The sequence below is a fragment of the Cetorhinus maximus genome, chromosome 5 (assembly GCF_964194155.1).
Source record: "Cetorhinus maximus chromosome 5, sCetMax3.hap1.1, whole genome shotgun sequence".
In the NCBI taxonomy this organism is placed as follows: domain Eukaryota; kingdom Metazoa; phylum Chordata; class Chondrichthyes; order Lamniformes; family Cetorhinidae; genus Cetorhinus; species Cetorhinus maximus.
In genome coordinates this window covers 114,746,502-114,768,569 of record NC_135883.1, presented here as the reverse complement: position 1 = coordinate 114,768,569, position 22,068 = coordinate 114,746,502, and the positions used below count along the sequence as shown (strand labels likewise).

Below are 22,068 nucleotides of genomic sequence, written 5' to 3'. Positions count from 1 at the left end.
ATTCTCCAACCATAGACACAGCTTGACTATAGATTTGACAGTGCAATAAATACAATAAAAACGAATAGCATGTTGTGATTCCAAGGGGTTATATTAGAAAATGAAATCATAGTTTGAAGCAAGTATTATGGATTGATCATGTATTTTTTCTATAACCAGACGAAAGAAAATAATTATATAATGAATGGCTACTGGCCAGAGTAAGCTCTATGATACTGCTGACTAACTTCCTTGCTCTTAAATACATTTGCTGTCATGTGCTGCTGGTAACAAGATTACATTGTGTTTTGATTCTTTATGTTGATGCAGTACTTGGCACTGGCCCAATTTAATACCCTTTCTGAAACTCACAGTCTGAGCTTTAGGAAACTCAATCAACCCTGGTTTTGATTTTATGTACAAGATGCTTGTGTGAACCACTAAGCAAATGCATTTTTATTACCCCATTTACAATATTTCACCCACCCCTCAAGAAAGTGGGAAATGTGCTCTGTGAGCCCTTTGCTTATATTTTTAATAGCTCAATGCACTCTTGGATGTTTCCCTTCAATTGGAAAGAGGATAATCTATTTCCAATCTTTGCAGAAAGTAACAAGATGGACTTGTTATTTTGACGTCAGTAATAGGGAAAGGTGCTTAACATTATCGTTTGGGGTGAATATATGACTCTTTATCTAAAGAGACGGTTATTAGGGATACCCTGTGTGGCTTCAGAAAAAAGTCACGTCTTATAAATTTGACTACATTTTTTGAAGAAGTCACCGTGATAGTGGATGAGTGAAGCCCACGCCTGTTTATACTTCCAAAAAACTTTGGATAAGGTGCCACAAACATTGAATCTATTGAAATATGTGCTTTTGTACTGCGCCTAACACAAAGATAAATAATTTTTCCCTTGCATCCTGCCAAACAGTAATGTGATATGAGCTTTGTAGGAAATTGCTAATGCCAACAGTGATAAGAAAGGCTGAACTTCTTATAGATTCTACATTTTTTATTAGATCTCTCAAGCCAACTTGAACATTTGTTTATGCCAGGGTATCTTGTTATCATTACATGGATGAGGAACTGAATGTTCATGATTAAAGATTACATTTCTATCATTCCTAAGAAATGGTGGACTGATCTTGATGCTTGAGATAGTGCATCATCTGTCCAATTATTATTCAATTGCATGTTGGCTGGAACTGGCCATCCAGCCAAAAACAAATTTGGGGTTTTATGGTAGACACAGATGAGAGAGAGCTTCTATTGTAGGTCCTTTACCTATGTTTTGCATTCATACTAGTTTGGAGACTGTTTCAAAAAGTCATACTGTAGACCAAAAATGTTGCAGTTCACTTTTGGCAATGTATGGCTGAGGTCTTGGTTTACAATTGTAACATTGGGCTGTTTAATGTTGGTGGAATCTGGCAAAGCTCACCCAAGCCAGTTTCAATAAAATCACTCCTGCCTTTGGGAATAAATGATGCAGTGGATTAGGACTCTGTCCTTTGATCTCTGAGGCAAAAACCTCCACGTTTGCAAGGGCTCTAAATGAATTTAATTTTAAGTTTCTACAGTTCCAAGGGGTCTTAATTGACAGCACTAAATTGCCTATAGTTGATATTTTCATGTAAATTTTGTTGCTGTTCTTAACTTGGAGTCATACCCAGTGGGAACTATCATTGGGACAGTAGGTGTGCTCTTGCTTCGTTGATTTAGACCCTCTGCCAGAACCTTGCTTTGTAAAATTTACCCCTGTCTCAGTCTGATAAACCATATAGAAATCTGGTTTGGGAAAATGAGATTAAACATTTCAGTACAGACTTTTTTTTTGAGGTTGGAGCGGACAGAACTGTTTTATTTATATAATGTTGACTTGAATGTTTGCTGCTGATGTTACTAAACATTGGAAAAGTGCTCCATTTCCCAGTGCTATTGTACCTCCTCTTCAACAGTGCAAAATTTCACCCCAAAAATCTTTAATTTGCTGCATGGTTGTAACTGCACTATTTATTTTTGGTAAGCTCTGTCAGCAGCCTTTTGTGATTTTTTTTAAAAATCGGTTAGACTGCAGGAAACGAATTTTCAATGCCTTCAAATTGTTTTTTGAGCAATTTTAATACTGTGTGCAGGTCTTTTTTTTAAAAAAAATGTATGTTTCAATAAAGTTCATGAAAACATTGGACCATTTGAGAAAACGGTAGGGAGTTTGGGAGGGCTTTGAGCCAGAAGATCCTGTATAAATTTAGCTGGCTGCAAGGCAGGAAAGAGAATGTTTAAAAATTATAATGAGGTCCTGCTGTTTAAATTTGGCCTGACCACCACGTCCGTAGCCCTAATGCATTCCCTGGCTGTTTTTGCCTTCCTCGTAACTATCTCTGGCTGTTATCTCTGCCCTGTCTCCACAGACTCTGTCTCTGCCTGACTTGTTGAGTGTTTTCTAGCATTTCCTGTTTTTATTTAAGAGACTAACAAGGCGCAGCTATGCTAAATGACAACACTGAATTGTTTACACTGTTCATAAACTGTACTTTCATGAGCCTCAATGACAGCTCCAAAAGTGTTCCTTTCATCACAAAATACTTCCAAATTATCATCGACAGTAAAATACATTTGTGTTCTTTGTCAATGGGCTGCTTGCTGGAATGACTGCAGTAGCAGGGCACTATTAACATAACACACGAATATTTTTGAAGCCTGGCAAATATGGAATAGTTAATGCTAAATTTTAATTGCACAGTATGTAGTATTGTATGCTGTGAATCTGCTTTGTTAATAACATGGCTGTAACTCTTTTTGTTTTTGTTAATAACATGGCTGTAGTTATTATCCTATGTTCTGTTGTTACGAATGTGCACACACCTTCGGAACTGATTTTTACTAAGAAAACAATGAAAAACAGCTGCCATTTTTGTCTTAAGTTAAGGAGGAAATTAGTTTTTGCCAGTTCACCACCGTAAAATTCCTCAAGTTCAGTATCAAGTTTAAACAATGTATCATATTTCTGTATTTTAATATATATGAAACAATTTTATGTAAAACTGGAATATTTTTAGTCTGATATGATGCATTCCTCAGCCAGGATGTACATTGACTCCATGAACTTTGAGGATATACACCCATACAACATGTGTGAATACACCCTGGCTATACGATGACATAAAATACCTCAGTAAATCATTGAGCAGTTAAAATATGTGAATGTATACTTATGTGTATAATGCCTTAAGACACTTTAAACACTCAACATTTGTTTAAAAGCCAGTTTTTCCCAAGTGTTCATTGTAAACATGTTTTGCAAATGTTTCAAAGCTAGCGTGCTTGTTTGTTGCATGTTGCATACACATTGCTTCACATTGTTGATATCTTGCAATAGTTTGACGAGTGATGCAGTTATAGGCAACCCTAGATAACAACGGCAATTATTTCCTGTTGTTTCTCTGACAGAATCTTTTTCTCCAGAATACATTATTAATAAGGAATTGTTCACATTTCCAACTAGGAATTTTGTAGTTTTCTACCACATAAATGTCATATTCTGTTAAATGGTTTTCCTACATTATACAAACTGAACTTGCTTTTTCTCAACAAATCCAACCACATAAAGGCTGTCCTTTTTTTTTGGTTTACTTTGATAGTTAGGAGGACAAGAGTTGTCCAAGGAAGATAAGCAACGATTGAGGAAGGAGAAGAAACAGCAGAAGAAAAACAGGAGGCAAGATAAGACCGCAGATGGTGAAAATTCTTTTTCGTCAGATGTCCCAAATAAACAGCAGCAACAGCAGAAAAGTAAATTGCTCTCTTTTTCCCCTCCCCTAATTTATTTTTGCATGCAATGCCAGGTTAGCAGTGTCAGGGTTAGAAAAAGTTTTCCATTTTTCGGAGCATTAATGCAATTGATTCCCGCAGGTCAACTGTGATGCTTAAAATATTGGTGTGGGAATCTACATTACAAGCCTTTTGAAGATTCTGATCTGTGCGATTTTGTTAAATTAACAGGAAATGCTGGGTTGCTCTTTAGAATAAGTATTCATACCAACCAACGTCTTGTATTTGTATGTTTAAGAAGTACCACTAAAGCCTTTTTCGGCTATTGTTTGTGAGCTGTTATTGGGAGGATTAAGGTGAATATACATAACTCGGCACCTGGTAAGGTAATGGTCAACACTATTATGAGGAGGAATCACCAAATTGAGGTTTGACTTTCTTATTCCTCCCCCTTCCCCTCCTCCCTTCCCACCAGGAGGAGGAGGAAAGAGGAAAAAAGCCAAAGTGAGTCATGCCGGGCAACACGCACGTACTTTTATTACTTGGCAGCCAAGAGAGATAGTGTTAAAGGCTTGGGAGCAGGCAGCCTAAAAGAATAGGATTACAAGTTTGAAGAAGGATGGATGGAAGCGAGATTCTGAAGTGAAATGAACATTTTGGAAGGCTACTTCCCTGGTGCTGAATATCAGAATCGTGTTCAAAACTCATGAGGGGCCTAGACAGAGTAGATAGAGAGAAGCTGTTCCCATTGGTGGAAGGGTTGAGAACCAAGGACACTTATTTAAGGTGAATGGCAAGAGAACCATTGGCGACATGAGGAAAAACTTTTTAATGCTGCGAGTTGTCAGGATCGGGAAGGCACTGCCTGAGAGTGAGCAGGAGGCAGGTTCAGTCGTGGTTTTCAAAAGGATATTGATGAACGTGATCATGTTTGCCTTGAAGGATGAACAGAAAAAAAAATAGGATAATTATTCAAAGAAAAAAAAGCTTTAAGACTACGGGGAAAACATGGAGGAGTGCTGAGTTGGCATGGACACAACAAACTGAATAACTTCCTCCTGTGCTATAACCATCCTTTGATTGCCTTATTTAATTAGTTTTAGTTTTACAACTGTAGAAGAAGTGAGTGAAATTGGCGTAGTGGTATTGTCACTAGGCTAGTAATCCAGAGACCCAGGGTAATGCTCTGGGGACCTGAGTTCGAATCCCACCATGGCAGATGGTGGAATTTGAATTCAGTAATAAAAAATCTGGAATTAAAAGTCTTAATAGTGATCATGAAACAATTGTAAAAAGGGAACGAAATCCTTACCTGGTATGATTCCAGACCCACAGCAGACTCTTAAATTCCCTCTGAAGTGGCCTAGCAAGCGACGTCCCCATCTCATGAATGAATAAAAATATTCAGTAATTTCTCCACTAATGCTTATTTAGTTTGGATCTTAGGAGACCTCTAACTAGTGCCTAGTTACTAACTGTGTCTTTAGTTTTTCACTGACAGTAGTTTGAAAAGCTGAAATGAAACAAATTTTAGCAAATTAACTTTGTCCTTCATTCTCCTTTGTTTTAGCTTCAACAACAAATGCAGCATCAGGCGACACACCTGTCGGTGAAAAAGCTTCAGCTGGAAAAAGCAAAGTTGAACTTCGAGCTGAGCGGAAAGCAAAGCAAGAAGACCGTGCAAAACAATCCAAGAAACCTGACCAGAGCCAGCCTGCTGCTTCGGTGAAGACGAAGCCTGTACCCAGTGAGCCTCAGCAAGGTAAAAAATAATCAGAATAAGTGGTTGGTGGTGAGTAGGGCACCAGAAGAAAAGGAAGAAACAGGAGGTCATTGAAAACTAAGATAAAAGCAAAATACTGTGGATGCTGGAAATCTGAAATAAAAAACAGAAAATGCTGGAAAAACCCAGCAGGTCTGACAGCATCTGTGGAGAGAGAAACAGAATTAACGTTTCGAGTCTGTATGACCCTTCCTCAGAGTCATACAGTTTTCATTTTACATGTTTTCATTTTAGGTCATTGAAAACTGTTTGTCAACATTGGGACAATTTGCAATGTATACTGTAGAAAAACTTGGATGCAGTTTTTACCTCCCACCATGTTTTTTTGAGCTGAAATGGCCAGATGAGCAGTTCTGTTTAATTTTGCACTTTTCATTTCAAAAGATTTCTATTTAAATGTTTTTAATTTAATACAGCATTTGAATCACAGAATCACACAGTGCAGAAGAGACCCTTTGTCCCATCGAGTCTGCACCGACACGTGAAAAACACCTGACCTCCCTACCTAATCCCATTTACCAGCACTTGGCCCATTGCCTTGAATGTTATGACGTGCCAAGGTACTTTTTAAAGGATGTTTTAAAGGATGTGAGGCAACCTGCCTCCACCACCCTCCCAGGCAGTGCATTCCAGACCGTCACCACCCTCTGGGTAAAAAAGGTTTTCCCTCATATCCCCCCTAAACCTCCTGCCCCTCACCTTGAACTTATGTCCCCTCGTGACTGACCCTTCAACTAAGTGGAACAGCTGCTCCCTATCCACCCTGTCCATACCCCTCATAACCTTGTACACCTTGATCAGGTCGTCCCTCAGTCTTCTCTGCTCCAATGAAAACAACCCAAGTCTATCCAACCTCTCTTCGTAACTTAAATGTTTCATCCCAGGCAACATCCTGGTGAATCTCCTCTGCACCCCCTCCAGTGCAATCACATCCTTCCTATAATTTGGCGACCAGAACTACACAGTACTCCAGCTGTGGCCTCACCAAGGTTCTATACAACTCCAACATGACCTCCCTACTTTTGTAATCTGTGCCTCGATTGATAAAGGCAAGTGTCCCATATGCCTTTTTCACCACCCCACTAACATGCCCCTCTGCCTTCAGAGACCTATGGACACACACACCAAGGTCCCTTTGTTCCTCAGAACTTCCTAGTGTCATGCCATTCATTGAATACTTCCTTGTCAAATTACTCCTTCCAAAGTGTATCACCTCACACTTCTCAGGGTTAAATTCCATCTGCCACTTATCTGCCCATTTAACCATCCTGTCTGTATCTTCCTGTAGCCCAAGACACTTAACCTCATATGTTTATTCCATTCATGTTCACAGTCATTAATTGAACAGCCTATGAACAGCCAGTAAACAGCCTATAATATTTCCTATGTGTTTATCTAAAAAAATGTGGTCCAGTTACAATGGAAAGACATTGTGCGCGCAATGACACATGATAAGGGTTCTGATCAGTTTGAACTGGCTGGCCTAATATTTGATTTGAATCCATAGTAATAGAAGGCACATTGCTTAAGTGGTTTATGGGTTTTGCTCCAAATCCAAGATTAAACTGCCACTCTATCTGCCATCTCCGCAGCTTTGTATTGTGTTCTATCATGATGTTAAAATGTAAACTGTGCTGATTGTCACTGGATATTACTTTAAGGACTGTTTTGAAGTTCTAAAGAAAGATTTTAAAGGAACTGAGAATTTAATGTATATGTTTTTATTTCATTGCATTGCTACTCTCCTGGGTAATGAGAAATCTTCTGAACTCCTTTTCCATAGTGGTAAAACGACTCCCAGATCATGTTCAGGCAGATGACCCTGCGGCTCTTAAAAAACTGGCCAAAAAACTGGAGCGGCAACAGGTACAGTTTAAGACTGAAAATTCATTTTGTTTTGATTATTCTAACCTTTTATTTTCATTTTCTATTTTTAAATAGTGTTTAACCCAGTTAGGTTCCCCCACATACAATTCCTCTGGTATCTTGTTATTACCTGTCAGAAGAGAGGTGTAAAGATGACAAGGGTTGACCTATCTTATTATTTTTAATCTATAAATTTTCAATCTTCCAATTCAATGTGGGAGAATCAAAGACTTGACCCTTGTTCACTGTACGTGTCTTAGCAATGCAGTGTGTTGAAACACTAAGCTGCTGCTGCAGTGACCTTCACTGAAAATCACTTTTGCAATGCCTCAATTCTAGGAGAATTTTGTCAACACCCAAAATAGTAAAACATTTTTTTACTCATTCACAGATCTGGACATGGCCGGTAAGTCCAGCATTTGTTGCCCATCCCTAATTGTGCTTGACATGAGAATGAGCTCCCTTACTGAACTGCCAGATCAGGTGGTGAAGGTACTTCCACAGTGCTGTTAGGGAGGGAGTTCCAGGGACTTGCCACAGCATCGGTGAAGGAATTGTGCTATATTTCCAAGTCAGACTATGTGTGACTTTGAGGGAAAATTGGAGGTAGTGATACTCCCATGTGCCTGCTGCCTTTGTCCTTCTAGGAGAGAGATGTCATGGGTTTGGAGGTGTGCTGTCAGAGAAGCTTTGGTGAGTTGCACAGTCTCTTGTACATGGTACACACTGCAGCCACTTTGCGCCGGTGCTGGAGAGAGTGGATGTTTAAAGTGGATAGAGTGTGGATCAAACAGGCTGCTTTGTCATGGATGGTGTTGAGCTTCTTGAGTTGTGAAGCTGCACTCATACTGGCAAGCCATCCTGACTCGTGCCTTGTAGATGGTGGAAAGACTTTGAGAAGTCTAGAGGTGAGTCACTTGCCACAGAATACCAAGCTTCTGACCTCTTTGTCAGTACCTCCACAGTTTTCATTTTAGCTGACACACTAATTTCTTTGGCTCCTTTGCTCTCAATATTTAAAATGTCTGTGGGTTCTTTGAATAGGAATTTAAGACACAATATATTGACCTTTAGGTCTGGTTTCTGTGCAGCACCAACATACTGTGGTGCACTTTTAATTGTGGTAGAGATGCCACAAGGTAATAGAAAGTTGGATCTGGAAAAATAAACCTGAACTTGTGTTTTCGGATTTTTGAAAAAAATCTCAGATTTTCAAGTTTTTTTTCTTTACTCCTGTATGGCTTCCTGTATCACACAATAGAATGATAACATTTTTAAAAATTCATTCACACGATGTGGGCTTCGCTGGCTGGGCCAGCATTTATTGCCCATCCATAGTTCCCCTTGAGAAGGTGGTGGTGAGCTGCCTTCTTGAACCGCTGCAGTCCATGTGGTGTAGGTACACTCACAGTGCTGTTAGGAAGGGAGTTCCAGGATTTTGGCCCAGCGACAGTGAAGGAACGGCGATATATTTCCAAGTCAGGATGGTGAGTGGCTTGGAGGGGAACTTGCAGGTGGTGGTGTTCCCATCTATCTGCTGCCCTTGTCCTTCTAGATGGCAGTGGTTGTGGGTTTGGAAGATGCTGTTGAAGGAGCCTTGGTGAATTCCATGAGCCATGATTGTTCCCTGAATACGTCAATTCCCGTTTTTAAAAAAATGATGATGAATATCGATATTTTCTTTCTGTTCTTCATCCATTAAGGAAGTATCGAAGATGGAGGAAGTTCAAAAGCTTGCTTTGTAGAGGAATGAGAAGCTACAAAGCTAAATTTTACTGCTCTGTGGCGCAATTGTCCTGTTAATGTTGACATGTTCTATCAATTTTAGAACAAAACTTTGACTCATGTCATGAAGTCCACCAGATATTTTTTAGGTCTTGGGTGTCTTAATATTTTGGACTTGAATGATGCAAGGGTTTACATTCAACTTGATTTGGGGCTAAAACTGATCAAAGTGTGACTTGTATTGCTGGTGCAGTATTAAGTATAGTTGTGACTGTCTCTTACAGGCTCATTCAACAGATTGCTTTAAAAAGGGTCCCAAGTTTAAGGTTTGGAACTGTGTGCTAATTGTTTGTTTTCCTGCTTTGGGAGTGGGATTTTAATGGGTTACTTTTTAAGTTGACGGCATAAATGCATGGTTCACATGAGAATTGTTCAAACAGAGTTTGCATTACCTAAAAGTATAATGAATATATAAAATCAGTTTCCTGTAGTGCCTACCCATTTTGCTGCGTATACATGCTGAGAAAACTTTTCGTATTGCACGCAATAGGACATATGCAAGAATGCCAAATTTCAGGGAACAACAATTTATACTGCATGAAAAAGGGTGCTGATTGGTTGGCAAGTTGACTCTGATTGGTCAAGGAGTTGCTATGGAGATTGCACCAGGAACCTATTGTCCCTCAATGCTTTTGTTTAATTTTAAAAAGGCACAATGCCTGGACATGTTCCTTTTGCCTGGAGAGGACAGGTCTCTGCGTATAAGTATATGTAGCTTCTAGCAAGTGTAAGTGAGCAACATTGTGAGCCCGACTGATCATCTTAAATTGGTTGTTAGAATAATTCTTAGCTCGCTTGGGATTTTCAACAATTTCTGTCCAGTCGCAGAACTACATCTAACTTTGGACATTATATTCTGAGTTTTGCAAGCCTGGGTTGGTCAAGTGCGGTTAGTACTCTGTCTATTGCGAATAGCCAAAGGGATGTGGTGTTTGATACGATTCACTAGTCTTGGGGTGTACGGCCTAGGTATATTGCACTGACACTAAAATACATATATCACATAGCTGATCTGTGTGGCAGGCAGAAGGAATTTAAGATTATCAACCTGGCTTGCAATGTGGTTCACTTACGCATGCGAGAAGCTACATATATTTATAGGCAGGGACCTGTCCTTTGCAGGCAAAAGGAAAATGTGCAGGGTCCAATAGTTCCCTGGTGCATTCTCCATAGAAACACCTCGATCAATCACAGTTGACTTGCCAACCAGTCAGCACCTTTTCCTTGTGTAGCATTAATTGTTGTTCCCTTTGAAATTTGGCATTTTTGCGTTTGATCTGATGAGTGCATCGAAAAAGCTTCGACAGCATTTCTTTTTCAGCAGTACTCAATTTCTGTACTACAAAGCAACTATTTATATACACATAACCTCACCTAATTTGTTCAGTTTGTACTAAAGTTGAGTTTCTTGCTAGCTAAATTAATGTCACTTGCAGGTGAAGCAGTGATTTACTTGTACTGCTTTCAATTTACTGTACTATATTCACTACTCACAATACAGCCATGTCTACATTGGAGGGACCAAATGCAGATTGGGTGACTGTTTTGCAGAACACCTCCACTCAGTCCACAAGCATGACCCCAAGCTTCCAGTTGCATGCCCTTTTAATTCACTGCCATGCTTTCTCGCTTACATCTCTGTCCTCGACCTGCTGTACTGTTCCAGTGAAGCTCCATACTATCTTGAGGAACAGCACCTAATCTTCCCATATGACACTTTACAGCCTTCTGGACTCGACATTGAGTTCAACAATGAGACCATGAGCTCTATCCCCATTTTGATTCTCTTTTTTTAACCATGTGTCAGTTCTAGTTTTTCATGTTTTTGTTTCATTATTCTGCTATTCACACACACTCTGGAGAAAGGCTTTTTTTTTACTGCAACTATTCCCATTTCCTTTGACTTTTGTTCCATGGCATATTTGTCTTTACTCTCTCTGCCGTCTACCCTCTACTCTATTCAAACCTTCCCTGTTTTCTTCCCCCCCTTGCTCTTTCAATGGCATAAAATCCATCACATCTATACATTCCTTCAGTTCTGAAGAAGTCACATTTGACTCAAAACGTTCTGTTTCACTCCACAGATGCTGCCAGATCTGCTGAGTGTTTCTAACACTTGCTGTTTTTAGTTCAGATTTCCTGCATCTGCAGCATTTTGCTTTAATTTTAATGTCACTTGTCCCCAGTTTCATTATATTTGTATTAGTTATCTTCCATTTTACCGGTAATATCTCATCTTTTTTGCGCATTTATCTATTTGTTGTTTACTCACACTGTCTCGGTCATTGCTATTCAGCCAAGCACTTGTTTGTTTTCTTCAAGGTAACTTTAAATGTTCAGTCTTCCACACAAAAGTCAGATGTACCTAGTGCTTTTGTCAGGAATATTAAGTTCAGTTAATAAACCATGTCAAAATGTTGCATCATCATTGCCTAAGTGCCATGCTGACTGGTGTTGGGAACCATGGTCTTCTAAACTTTCAGATCGTAGCAATACTGTTGTTGGAGTTCTGATCATCTAGCAGCTTCCTTCGCTAAAGGCCTCTTGCTCTTCTCCCGTTAATCCTTTCAGCGGTGATTAGGCTCTCCAACTGTTCTGCACAGATACCATGATCAAAGAACTCCATTTGTCTTCGTTTGATATTATTTAAGAGTTCTCTTGTTCTTCTGGCCTCATACAGTATTTTGTTGTTAGTTATTTTCTCCACCCAGCTTACCTTCAGGATCCTTCTTAAGCACCATAATTCAAAGCTGTTGATTTTCTTTTCTTCCTGTTTCCCAATGCTTCACGTCCATAATTCATTATTGATCAAACATAACATTTTAGTACACGGATCCTGTTTTCAAGATTAAAGCTGACATTTCTTTGAATTGGTCTTAATTTGTAAAAGCATTTTTGGCTTTTCCAATCCTTTTTTAAGTTTCTGTACTGCTTTTGACATTGGATGTTTCTGTGCTTTCTAGATAGTTGAATTGATTGATGTGTTCTAACTTGGTTCCATTTGCTGTGATGCTGCATACTGAAATGTCCTTTTCCTTTGTCATCACCATAGTTTACATTTTCTTGCAGTTGAGCATAAGCCTGTTTCTACCAATTTCCTTTATGACTGTATCAATTTTTGCAAGTCGTCTTCATTTGCTATAATTACGGTGTCTTCGGCATAGCGAATGTTGTTGATGACTCCCCCTCCTACCTTTATATCCATCCCTTCAATTCCTCTGAGAATGTGTTTACTGTATAGGGAGAAACAATCCGGTGAGAGAATGCAACCTTGTCTAACCGCTCTTTTGACCACTTTCCAATCACTGAGTTCATTCTCACATATGATCATTGCTATCTGATTCGAGTAAATAGTGTAGTATGTACAACTCAAGTTTGTTGTCAGTTGAATACTATAGTGAGAAAGCTGCCTCTTATATGTTTGAGAGCAAAAATTGCACCAAGGATTTTAATGACAATAACTACGGAGTGGTCTAGTAGCTGATAAAAAGAAGCTGGCTGAAATTGAGAGCTGCATTAGAGGATTTAACACTGCATTAGTCAGAAATTGCTTAGAAATCTACTAAAGATGACGAGGGCTGTGTGCTGAACTAAAGGAGGTCTTAATACTTGCATCAAAATTCATATTAGTACTAAAATCAGAAACTGTGGGAGCTGTTGAGCATCTATGGAGAGAGAAATACAGTTAATGTTTCAAGTTGATAACCTTTCATCAGAGCTGGGAAAAAGGTGAATGGGGGGTTAGGTTGGAAGAGGAAGGGAGGAAAGAACATAAGGGAAGATCTGTGATAAGGTGGAAAGTAAGAGTGATTAAATGATAAAGGAGCTGATATTACGAGGCAAATAGCGTGGTATTGGGATAGGTAAAGAAACCAAGATGGGTTGAGAGGAACTGTAAATGGCAATGGCAGAACCATTAATAGCACCTATCCTCTTTAAAAAAAAAATAGGAATACAGTTATGATCTGAAGTTATCGAACCCAATAACTCCACCTAATTCTGGTCCCAACACTTTAGATGGATGTGAGGATCCTTGAGAGGGTGCAAAGGAGATTTACCAGAATGGTTCCAGAGATTAGGGATTTTAGCTAGAAGGTTAGGTTGGAGAAGCTGGGACTGTTTTCCTTGGAACAAAAGAGATTGAGGGGAGATTTGATGGTAGTGTACAAGATTGTGACAGGTTTAAATAAGGTAGACAAAGAAAAGCTGCTCACATTAGTTGATAGTACAGGAATTAGGGGGCACAGATTTAAGGTTTTGGGAAAGAGATGCAGGGGGCTTGTGAGAAACGCAGAGAGTGGTAATGACCTGGAACTCAATCCCCACGAGGGTGGTGGAAGCAGAGACAATTAATAATTTCCGAAGGAAATTGGATAGACGTTTGAGGGAAATAAACTTGCGGAGATAGACTAGATTGTTCTACAGAGAGCTGACATGGACTCAATTGGTTGAATGTCTGCCTCGTGTACCATAATGACTCTAGTGGCTTTATGACTCAAGTGTTGAGTCCAGAGGTTGTAAAGTGCCAGATGAAAGATAAGGTACTGCTCCTTGAGATTCTGCTGAGTTTCATTGGAATAGTTCGGATGCTGAGGGCAGAAAAGTAAAATTAGAAGTAGGCAGTTAAGATGGCAAGTGACCGGAAGCTCGGGGTCATTCTTGAGAACTGACAGAGATGTTCAGTAGCGCTATGTTTGATCTCTTCAACGTAGAGGAGACTGCACTATAAGCAGCAAATTAATATATTGCTAAGCTTTTCTACAGTTGTGATAAACTCTTTGGGCAGAATTTTGAGGTTGTTGGGCAGGTGTGGTGGGTGGGCCCAGGAGCAGCCAGGGAACTGCCTGCCACCCACTATTGACCCCCAACCGCAATTTCACGCTGACTGGCCAATTAGCAGGCAGCCAGTGTGAAAGGTGCATTGAAAGGCTTAGGGCTGCCAGGGTGGGGGTGGGAGGAGGGTGAGCGCTGAAGTCAGCCTGGGTGTGGGGGAGCACTCACAGAAAGCTCCCTGAAGGCAGAGAGCTGCCTCAGGTAGCTGAAGAATTTAAAACCATCAAATAAAGATTTTAAAATGCAGAAAAAAATGACCACACATTGGACTCACTCGCCTAAACATATGGATTATAAAAATTCTGCCCAAACATTTTTAAAAATTAATATTGGAAACCTCATCCCGCCCTTGAATGAGGTTTCCTCAAAAATCCAAAGGCTACCTGGCCAATTCACCCACCCCCCAACTGTAACATTGGACATGCTGCAAAAAATTCAGGTTAATTAATACATTATTGGCCTCAACAGACCTCTTAATTGTTGGCCAGCGCACTGTCAATTCTCGTGCACGCCCGCCGACTGAAATATCGCGTGAGAGTGATGATGCCGGGTCGCTTGCCTGATGTCATCGCACACTATTTTATGCTCTGGCGTGTTGGGCATGCACCCACATGCCGAGTGAAAAATCCTGCCATTTGATTTACTTGTGCAGTTGTCTGTCTTCCGCTCTGATTTTAATAGATACTCCCTTTCAAGTTCCATGTAGATTACTAAACAGCGTATATTTAGTATCCAGTTGATCTTGGCCCTACTCTTACTGTTTCTAGAGACCAGATGCTTTTGGAAAAAGCAAAGGAAAATTAATTATCATCTTAAAAAAAATTGTTGATTTAACATGTGCAATTTGAAAGAGTAAATTGAACCTAAAAACATGGCACTAAGCTCACCAATAAAAATCTACACATCCTTTTTTTGAATATTTGTTGGATTTTACTACAATGCAGCTTTCTCGCAGATAGCTAAAAGAAATATATTTGATTTCAATTTTGAAGTCAGTGCTACCCTTGCTTAGTGCAGTCATGCTGCATGTTCCACCAGGGGATGAAGGCGCAGGCAGTGAATTATATCCACATACCACAATATTCTTGCAAGCTATAGCCACAATGAAAAGCAATTGTTTGTACTGATTGGTGTATTGATTTTGGTTTGATATTAAAAGGAATACATTTTACTTTATAAGCAGGTTCTTAAAATACCTTTGTTTATTTTAGGTTCCACTTAGGCAAGATTATGGCAGCAAAGTCATTCACTTTCTACATTTGCACCAGTACAGCCGCAAAATGCCATTGACTCAACAGCTGACGTAAGTAGATTGGTCTTAGTATATTGCTTTATTGCTGAATGTAGTATCAGAAATTATTATAGTTGGGTTGAATCTGCTTACAAATGCAATGTCCTTGACAACCTTTTTACTCCCACGTTGTTGATCGCCATTTATAATATTATTGGAGTTCATTTACAACCACAAAGCTGCTTTAAACATATTTCTTGGCATTACAAAAGAGCCCTTTGGCAGGGTTTATTATTTATTTCCAATTGAAATCCTGTGCAAAGCTTGTATATTTTCATGAAGCACGTTCCATGTAATTTCGAGGATATAAGCATGAGAATCCCCACTAGCCAACACTGAATCCCACAGCATTTAACACTCTGCCTTTTAATTATTTCATTTCATTTTTGTGAATGGCTGTACCATGTGCCTACCATTTCTGGAAAAGTACTGGGTTCACCTTGCTAGTATAGCTGTGAAACTGATGACAAGGAGATGCAAGGAAGCCAAACCTAGGATAGCCAGTCCTCCCTGCCCCTAAACTTCTTTCAGAACATCCTTTACAGTGGCACAGCTGAAATTGTGATTTGATGTTGAAGGTGAACCCATGTTTTTTTTTTGCCTTTTGGAGGTTGGGTTAGTTCTTTGGATGCATTATAACTTGGTGTCAGCAAGCTCATATGTAAACAGAGTTGTAGAACCTTAGGCAAAATTGTAATCACCTGCTCTGTGTAGCAACCTAAAGATTTTACTTACTGTCATTGAGTTTCAGCACAATTTGAAAAGTGGCTTAATTGCTAGTTTTTAGATATCTAGATATGAAATCAGCCTCTGTCAAAATTTACTTTTATACCAATCAACAGAATACTAGTTCTAACTTTAATATTGTGGTTTTTACCATGCTGGTCATGTTCAACAATTAGCTTTGCTGGTCCAGTAAAACTCAGATTACATGCAGGCCTTCAGCTCATTGCATAATTATAGCACTGTTCACATATGTAATTGTCACTTGCATTCCTATTTCTTTTTTGATTCTTTGCAGCATCCCCTCGACTGTGCTTCACCCTGCTATTGTACGTCTAGGATTGCAGTACTCTCAGGGCATTATTACAGGATCCAATGCACGATGTATAGCATTACTACACGCTTTTAAACAGGTTTGGAATACAGATAATTTACCTCCTGCAGAAGAGACAACATCAGTAGTACTAATGAAATGGCCCACCAAAGATGTGGTTTTGCCTTTGTGGATGGTTCTTTTTCTTTTTATCCCAATTATTGGCTTTCTGAGATGAGATAATGTAGTTGTAAGCAGTATCAAAATAGTGTGGCCTTCAAGTTTCTGAGCTTGGAAATTAAGTTATTTCTTCCTATGTTAATTAACAGAACAATTTCAGCCAACGAGTAGATCCTTGCAGTGGCAGGTTGTCTCTTTTTATTGGGTAGATTTAATGCAGAGCTCCATCTATGCCATTCTGATGATATATCTACATGTGAAACAATACCACTTCCAATGCTTTATCCTTATGATCATTGGATGAACGTTTCATTTTGTTTGTGGCAGTTGTATTCTTAAGCTCTCTGGATTCTCTTCTCAAACTGGAAAGTTTCTATTTCCCTGGGATGTTAACAGTGGTCGGGAAGGGGGGATTTTTAAAAATTAATTAATGGGATGTGGGCATCACTAGCTAGGCCAGCATTTATTGCCCATCCCTAATTGCCCTTGAAAAGGTGGTGGTGAGCTTCCTTCTTGAACCGCTGCAGTCAATGTGGGGTAGGTACACCCACAGTGCTGTTAGGAAGGGAGTTTCAGGATTTTGACCCAGTGACAGAGAAGGAACAGCTATCTATTTCCAAGTCAGGATGGTGAGTAACTTGGAGGGGAACTTGCAGGTGATGGTGTTCCCATGTGTCTGTTGCCCTTGTCCTTGTAGATGGTAGTGGTTGTGGGTTTGGAAAGTGCTGCCCAAGGAACCTTGTTGAGTTCCTGCAGTGTATCTTGTAGATGGTACACACTGCTGCCGCGGTTCGTTGGTGGTGGAGGGAGTGAATGTTTGTGGATGTGGTGCCAATCAAGCGGGCTGCTTTGTCCTGGATGGTGTCAAACTTCTTGAGTATTGTTGCAGCTGCACTCATCCAGGCAAGTGGAGAGTATTCCATCACATTCCTGACTAGTGCCTTATAGATGGTGGACAGGCTTTGGGGAGTCAGGAGGGGAGTTATTCGCCACAGAATTCCTGGCCTCTGACCTGCTCTTGTAGGCACAGTATTTATATGGCCAGTCCAGCTCATTTCCTGGTCAGGATGTTGATAGTGGGGGATTCAGTGATGGTAATGCCATTGAATGTCAAGGGGCAATGGTTAGATGCTCTCTAGTTGGAGATGATAATTGCCTGGCAGTATGTGGTGTGAATGTTATTTCCCACTTGTGAGCCAAAACCTAGATATTGTCCAGGTCTTGCTGCATTTGGACATGGGCTGTTTCAGTATCTGAGGAGTTGCAAATGGTGCAATCATCAGCGAACATCCCCACTTCTGACCTTATGATGGAAGGAAGGTCATTGATAAAGCAGCTGAAGATGGTTGGGCCTAGGACACTACCCTGAGGAACTCCTGTAGTGATATCCTGGGACTGGGATGATTGACCTTCAACAACCGCAACCATCTTCCTTTGTGCTAGATATGACTGCAACCAGTGGAGAGCTCCCCCCCCTGATTTCCATTGACTCCAGTTTTGCTAGGGCACCTTGATACTACACTTGGTTAAATGCTGCCTTGATGTCAAAGGCAGTCACTCTTGCTTCACCTTGAGAGTTCAGCTCTTTTGTCCACGTTTGAACCAAGGCTGTAATGAGGTCAGGAGCTGAGAGATCCTGGTGGAACACAAACTGAGCGTCGGTGAGCAGGTTCTCGCTAAGCAAGTGCTGCTCAATAGCACTGTTGATGACCCCTTCCACAACTTTACTGATGATCGAGAGTAGTCTGATGGGGCAGTAATTGGCCAGGTTGCATTTGTCCTTCCTTTTATATACTGGAGTTAAGTGGGAAATTTTCCACATTGCCAGGTAGATGCCAGTGTTGTAGTTGTACTGCAACACCTTGGCTAGGGGCACTGCAAGTTCTGGAGTACTATTGCAGGAATATTGTTAGGGCCCATAGCCTTTGCAGTATCTGGTGCCTTCAGCTGTTTCTTGATATCACGTGGAGTGAATTGAATTGGCTGAGGACTGGCATCTTTAATGCTGGGTACCTCCGGAGGAGGCCGAGATGAATCATCCACTCAGCACTTTTGGCTGAAGATTCTTGCAAATGCTTCAGCCGTACCTTTTGCACTGATGTGCTGGGCTCCTCCATCATTGACGATGGGGATATTTGTGGAGCCTCTTCCTTCAGTGAGTTGTTTAATTGTCCATCACCATTTACGACTGGATGTGGCAAGACTGCAGAGCTTAGATCTGATCCATGTGGAATTGCTTAGCTCTATCTATCGTTTGCTGCTTATGCTGTTTGGCATGCAAGTTCTTTTATTTTCACCAGCTTTCTTCCTTCCTCTGCTGAAAGCATTAACTTTCACTCAGATACAGACTCATAAGTGCTGGTAGTCCTTTTGTACTTCACCTAAGTGTTCATTCTTTTCAAGTAGAAAAGAATGCAGATTGGGGAAATATGAAACAGTAACAGAAAATGCTGGAAGAAGACAAGCCAGTCAACATGGAGAGAATAGACAGGTTAGCATTTCTTCAAAACTGAAAAATAAGAGACATGTCATCATATTAACAGGGGTGGGGAGAATATGTTGTTGCTCACTTCAGTAGGAACTCCTTGGCTGAGAGAAAAGGAGGACTTTTCAGAAGTTTGGTGTGGAAGGGAGAGTCGTCAAATTCAAGAGAGGTCGAGGAATCAATGAACGATACTGCACTGAAGGAGGTCCATTGAGTCCAATATTTATATTGATCAGGAGATCAAGATTCACCTACAAATCTTTATCAGGATATTATCGGGAGAGGCCACATCAGCTCTTTTGAAGAGGAAACCAGTTAGCCCACTTTCCCCAACTCTTTCCCCATATCCCTACAGTTTTTTTCCACCTCGGTTATTTATCCAATTAACTTTTGAAGGCTAAGAGTGAAAATGTATCCACCACCCTATCAGGCATAGCATTTCAAATTCCAACTACTCGTGTAAAAATGCTTTTTCTCATCTTGCCTTGGTTTTTTTTTGTCAGTCGCCATAAATCTGTGCCCTCTGATATAATTTGAGTTAACCGTTGGAAACAGTTTCTCCTTATTTACTCTATCAAAACCCCATAAATTTAAACACCTCTACCAGATGTCCTCTTCACCTTCTCTATTCTATGGAGAATAACGTCAGCTTCTTCAGCCTACAATTCTGCAACTCTAATCCCTTATCCCTGTAACCATTCTAGTAAAACTTTTCTGTACCCTTTCCAAAGCCTTTACGTCCTCTCTAAGGCTTTGATATCCTTCCTAAAGCATGGTTCCCAGAATTGAACACAATACTCCAACTTGGACCAAACTAGTGTTTTATATTCATTTGGCATAACTTCCTTTTGTACAATTTTCATCTATTTATAAAGCCCAGGATCCCATATACATTATTAACCCGCTTTGTTAACCTGTCCTGCCATCTTCAAAGACTTGTGCATAAACACCTTCATGTCTCTGTTTTTGTACCCCCTTTAAAATTGTACTGTTTAGCTTATATTGTCTCTTTCCATTCTTCCTACCACAATCTGTCACCTCACACTTTACTGCATTGAATTTCATGTGCCACGTATCTGCCCATTTCTCCAGCCTGTCTGCTGCCTTGAAGTCTGTTACTATCTCCCTCACTGTTTACTGCACTTCCAAATTTCGTATAATCTCTAAGTTTTTGAATTGCCCTGTACGCCCAAGTCCCAGTAATTCATGTCCCTCGAGAACTTGCCCCTGGAGAACGCTGCTGTACACACCTGCTCCAGCCTCAAAAACTGCCATTCACCACAACATTTCCATCCTTGAACCAAATTTGTATCAAGCCAAAATGTAATACTTTATCAAATGCCTTTTGAAAGTCGATATCAGCATCAACTGCACTGCTCTCATCCACCCTCCCTGTTACCTCATTAAAAACCTCAATTAAGTTGGTCAAACAAATCCATGCTTGCTCTCCATTTTTAGTCTATACTTGTCCAAGTGGATGTTAATTTTCTCCCGGATTATTGTTTGCACAAACTTTCCCACCACCTAGGCTAAATTGACTGGTTTATCCCTCTCCTATTTGAACAAGGCTGTAACATTTGCAATTGTTAGGTTCTCTGGAGCCACTCCTGTATCTAAGGAGGATTGGAAAATTGTGGTGAACACCACTTCAATTCCTACCCTTTTCCTCAGCAATCTAGGATGCACTTGATTTGAACCAGTTGGCTTATCCAGTTTTAAGTCCTTTCATCCTCTATACTTTCTGTTCTATTTTGATCTCCTCCTGTGTCTCGATGAAAGAGAAATGGGTGCAAAAGCGGGTCTAACTAAATACCTGAATATAGGGAGCAGATGGTGGCATAGTGATAATGTCACTAGATTAGTAATCCAGAGGCCCAGGCTAGTGCCCTGTGGGTATGGATTCAAATACCACCATGCAGCTGGTGGAATTTAAATTCAATTAATAAAAATCTGAAGTTGAAAGCTCATTAAAGGCGACCATGAAACTATAATCGATTGACATTAAAAACCCAATTGGTTCATTAATGTCTTTCAGGGGAGGAAATCTGCCATCCTTACCTGCTCTGGCCAACATGTGACTTTAGATCCACGATAATGGTCGTTTAGTCTTAATTGCCCTCTGAAATGGCCAAACAAGCCACTTAGTTCAAGGGCAGTTAGGGATTGGCAACAAATGCTGGCCTAGCCTGTGACGCTCAGTTCCCATGAAAAAAAAAAAATTTTAAATCAAAAACAAGGAAAGATGCTTCAATAAAGGTGAATAGGGGAGAGAGTCAGAGAAACAGAACATTTTTAAGAATTAAAAGCAAAATACTGTGGGGATGCTGGAAATCTGAAACGAAAACAGAAAATGCTGGAAAAGCTCAGCAGGTCTAACAGCATCTGTGGAGAGAAAGACAGAGTTAACATTTCGAGTCTGTATGGCTCTTCTTCAGAGCTCTGAAATGTTAAGTCTGTCTTTCTCTCCAAAGTTGCTGTTAGACCTGCTGCGTTTTTCCAGCAATTTTGGTTTTTATTTTTAAGAATCAGATGACCATATTCATACAATTGTAAAGGGGAGAGGGGAAATTAATGTCAAAAAAACATTAAGCGCTGGACTGAAGATTTAAGACATTCAAGAAACAGAACATATAACTAACAGGGAGTTATGAGCAAATGTGTGTGTCACAGACTGTTTGGTCATGCAGGCCATTAGAATTGAAATTGATCATTCTTTTTTGCAGATAGCCATCCATTTGCACTTCAATCAGGAGTCAACTGGTAACAGTCAAGAATTTGGCTTATTTTGACTTAATTTTCTCTTTCCTGGTTTAGTTGCGGTAGCATTCCAACCGTTGGGCTGGTTTAGCTAATTCAACACAGTCCAGGATTTCAACTTAAGACCTTATTGATATTGCTCATTGCTACACACAACAATCTCTTTGTCCACTGGGTTATTCAGGAGACTTTAATCCCACTTGCCTGATTTGGACTTTGATCAAAGGCTGAAGGACAAGACACAGTGTAAATAAAAATCATGAAGATGAAATGTTTTTGGATTACACTAACATTTATTT

At 40.1% G+C, this 22,068-nt stretch overlaps 1 protein-coding gene across 3 annotated transcripts in view; it reads left to right on the top strand.

The window, feature by feature from the left end:
• Positions 1-22,068, top strand: part of eif2b4 (eukaryotic translation initiation factor 2B, subunit 4 delta) — a 62,866-nt gene that overhangs the window by 15,608 nt on the left and 25,190 nt on the right. For all 3 annotated transcript variants that reach the window (XM_078542327.1, XM_078542325.1, XM_078542326.1), the window contains 5 exons: positions 3,624-3,774; positions 5,324-5,515; positions 7,320-7,402; positions 15,232-15,323; positions 16,333-16,447. In XM_078542327.1, the coding sequence (XP_078398453.1) occupies positions 15,301-15,323; positions 16,333-16,447 (138 nt within the window). In that variant the 5' untranslated portion in view covers positions 3,624-3,774; positions 5,324-5,515; positions 7,320-7,402; positions 15,232-15,300. The remainder of the gene's footprint in view (positions 1-3,623; positions 3,775-5,323; positions 5,516-7,319; positions 7,403-15,231; positions 15,324-16,332; positions 16,448-22,068) is intronic.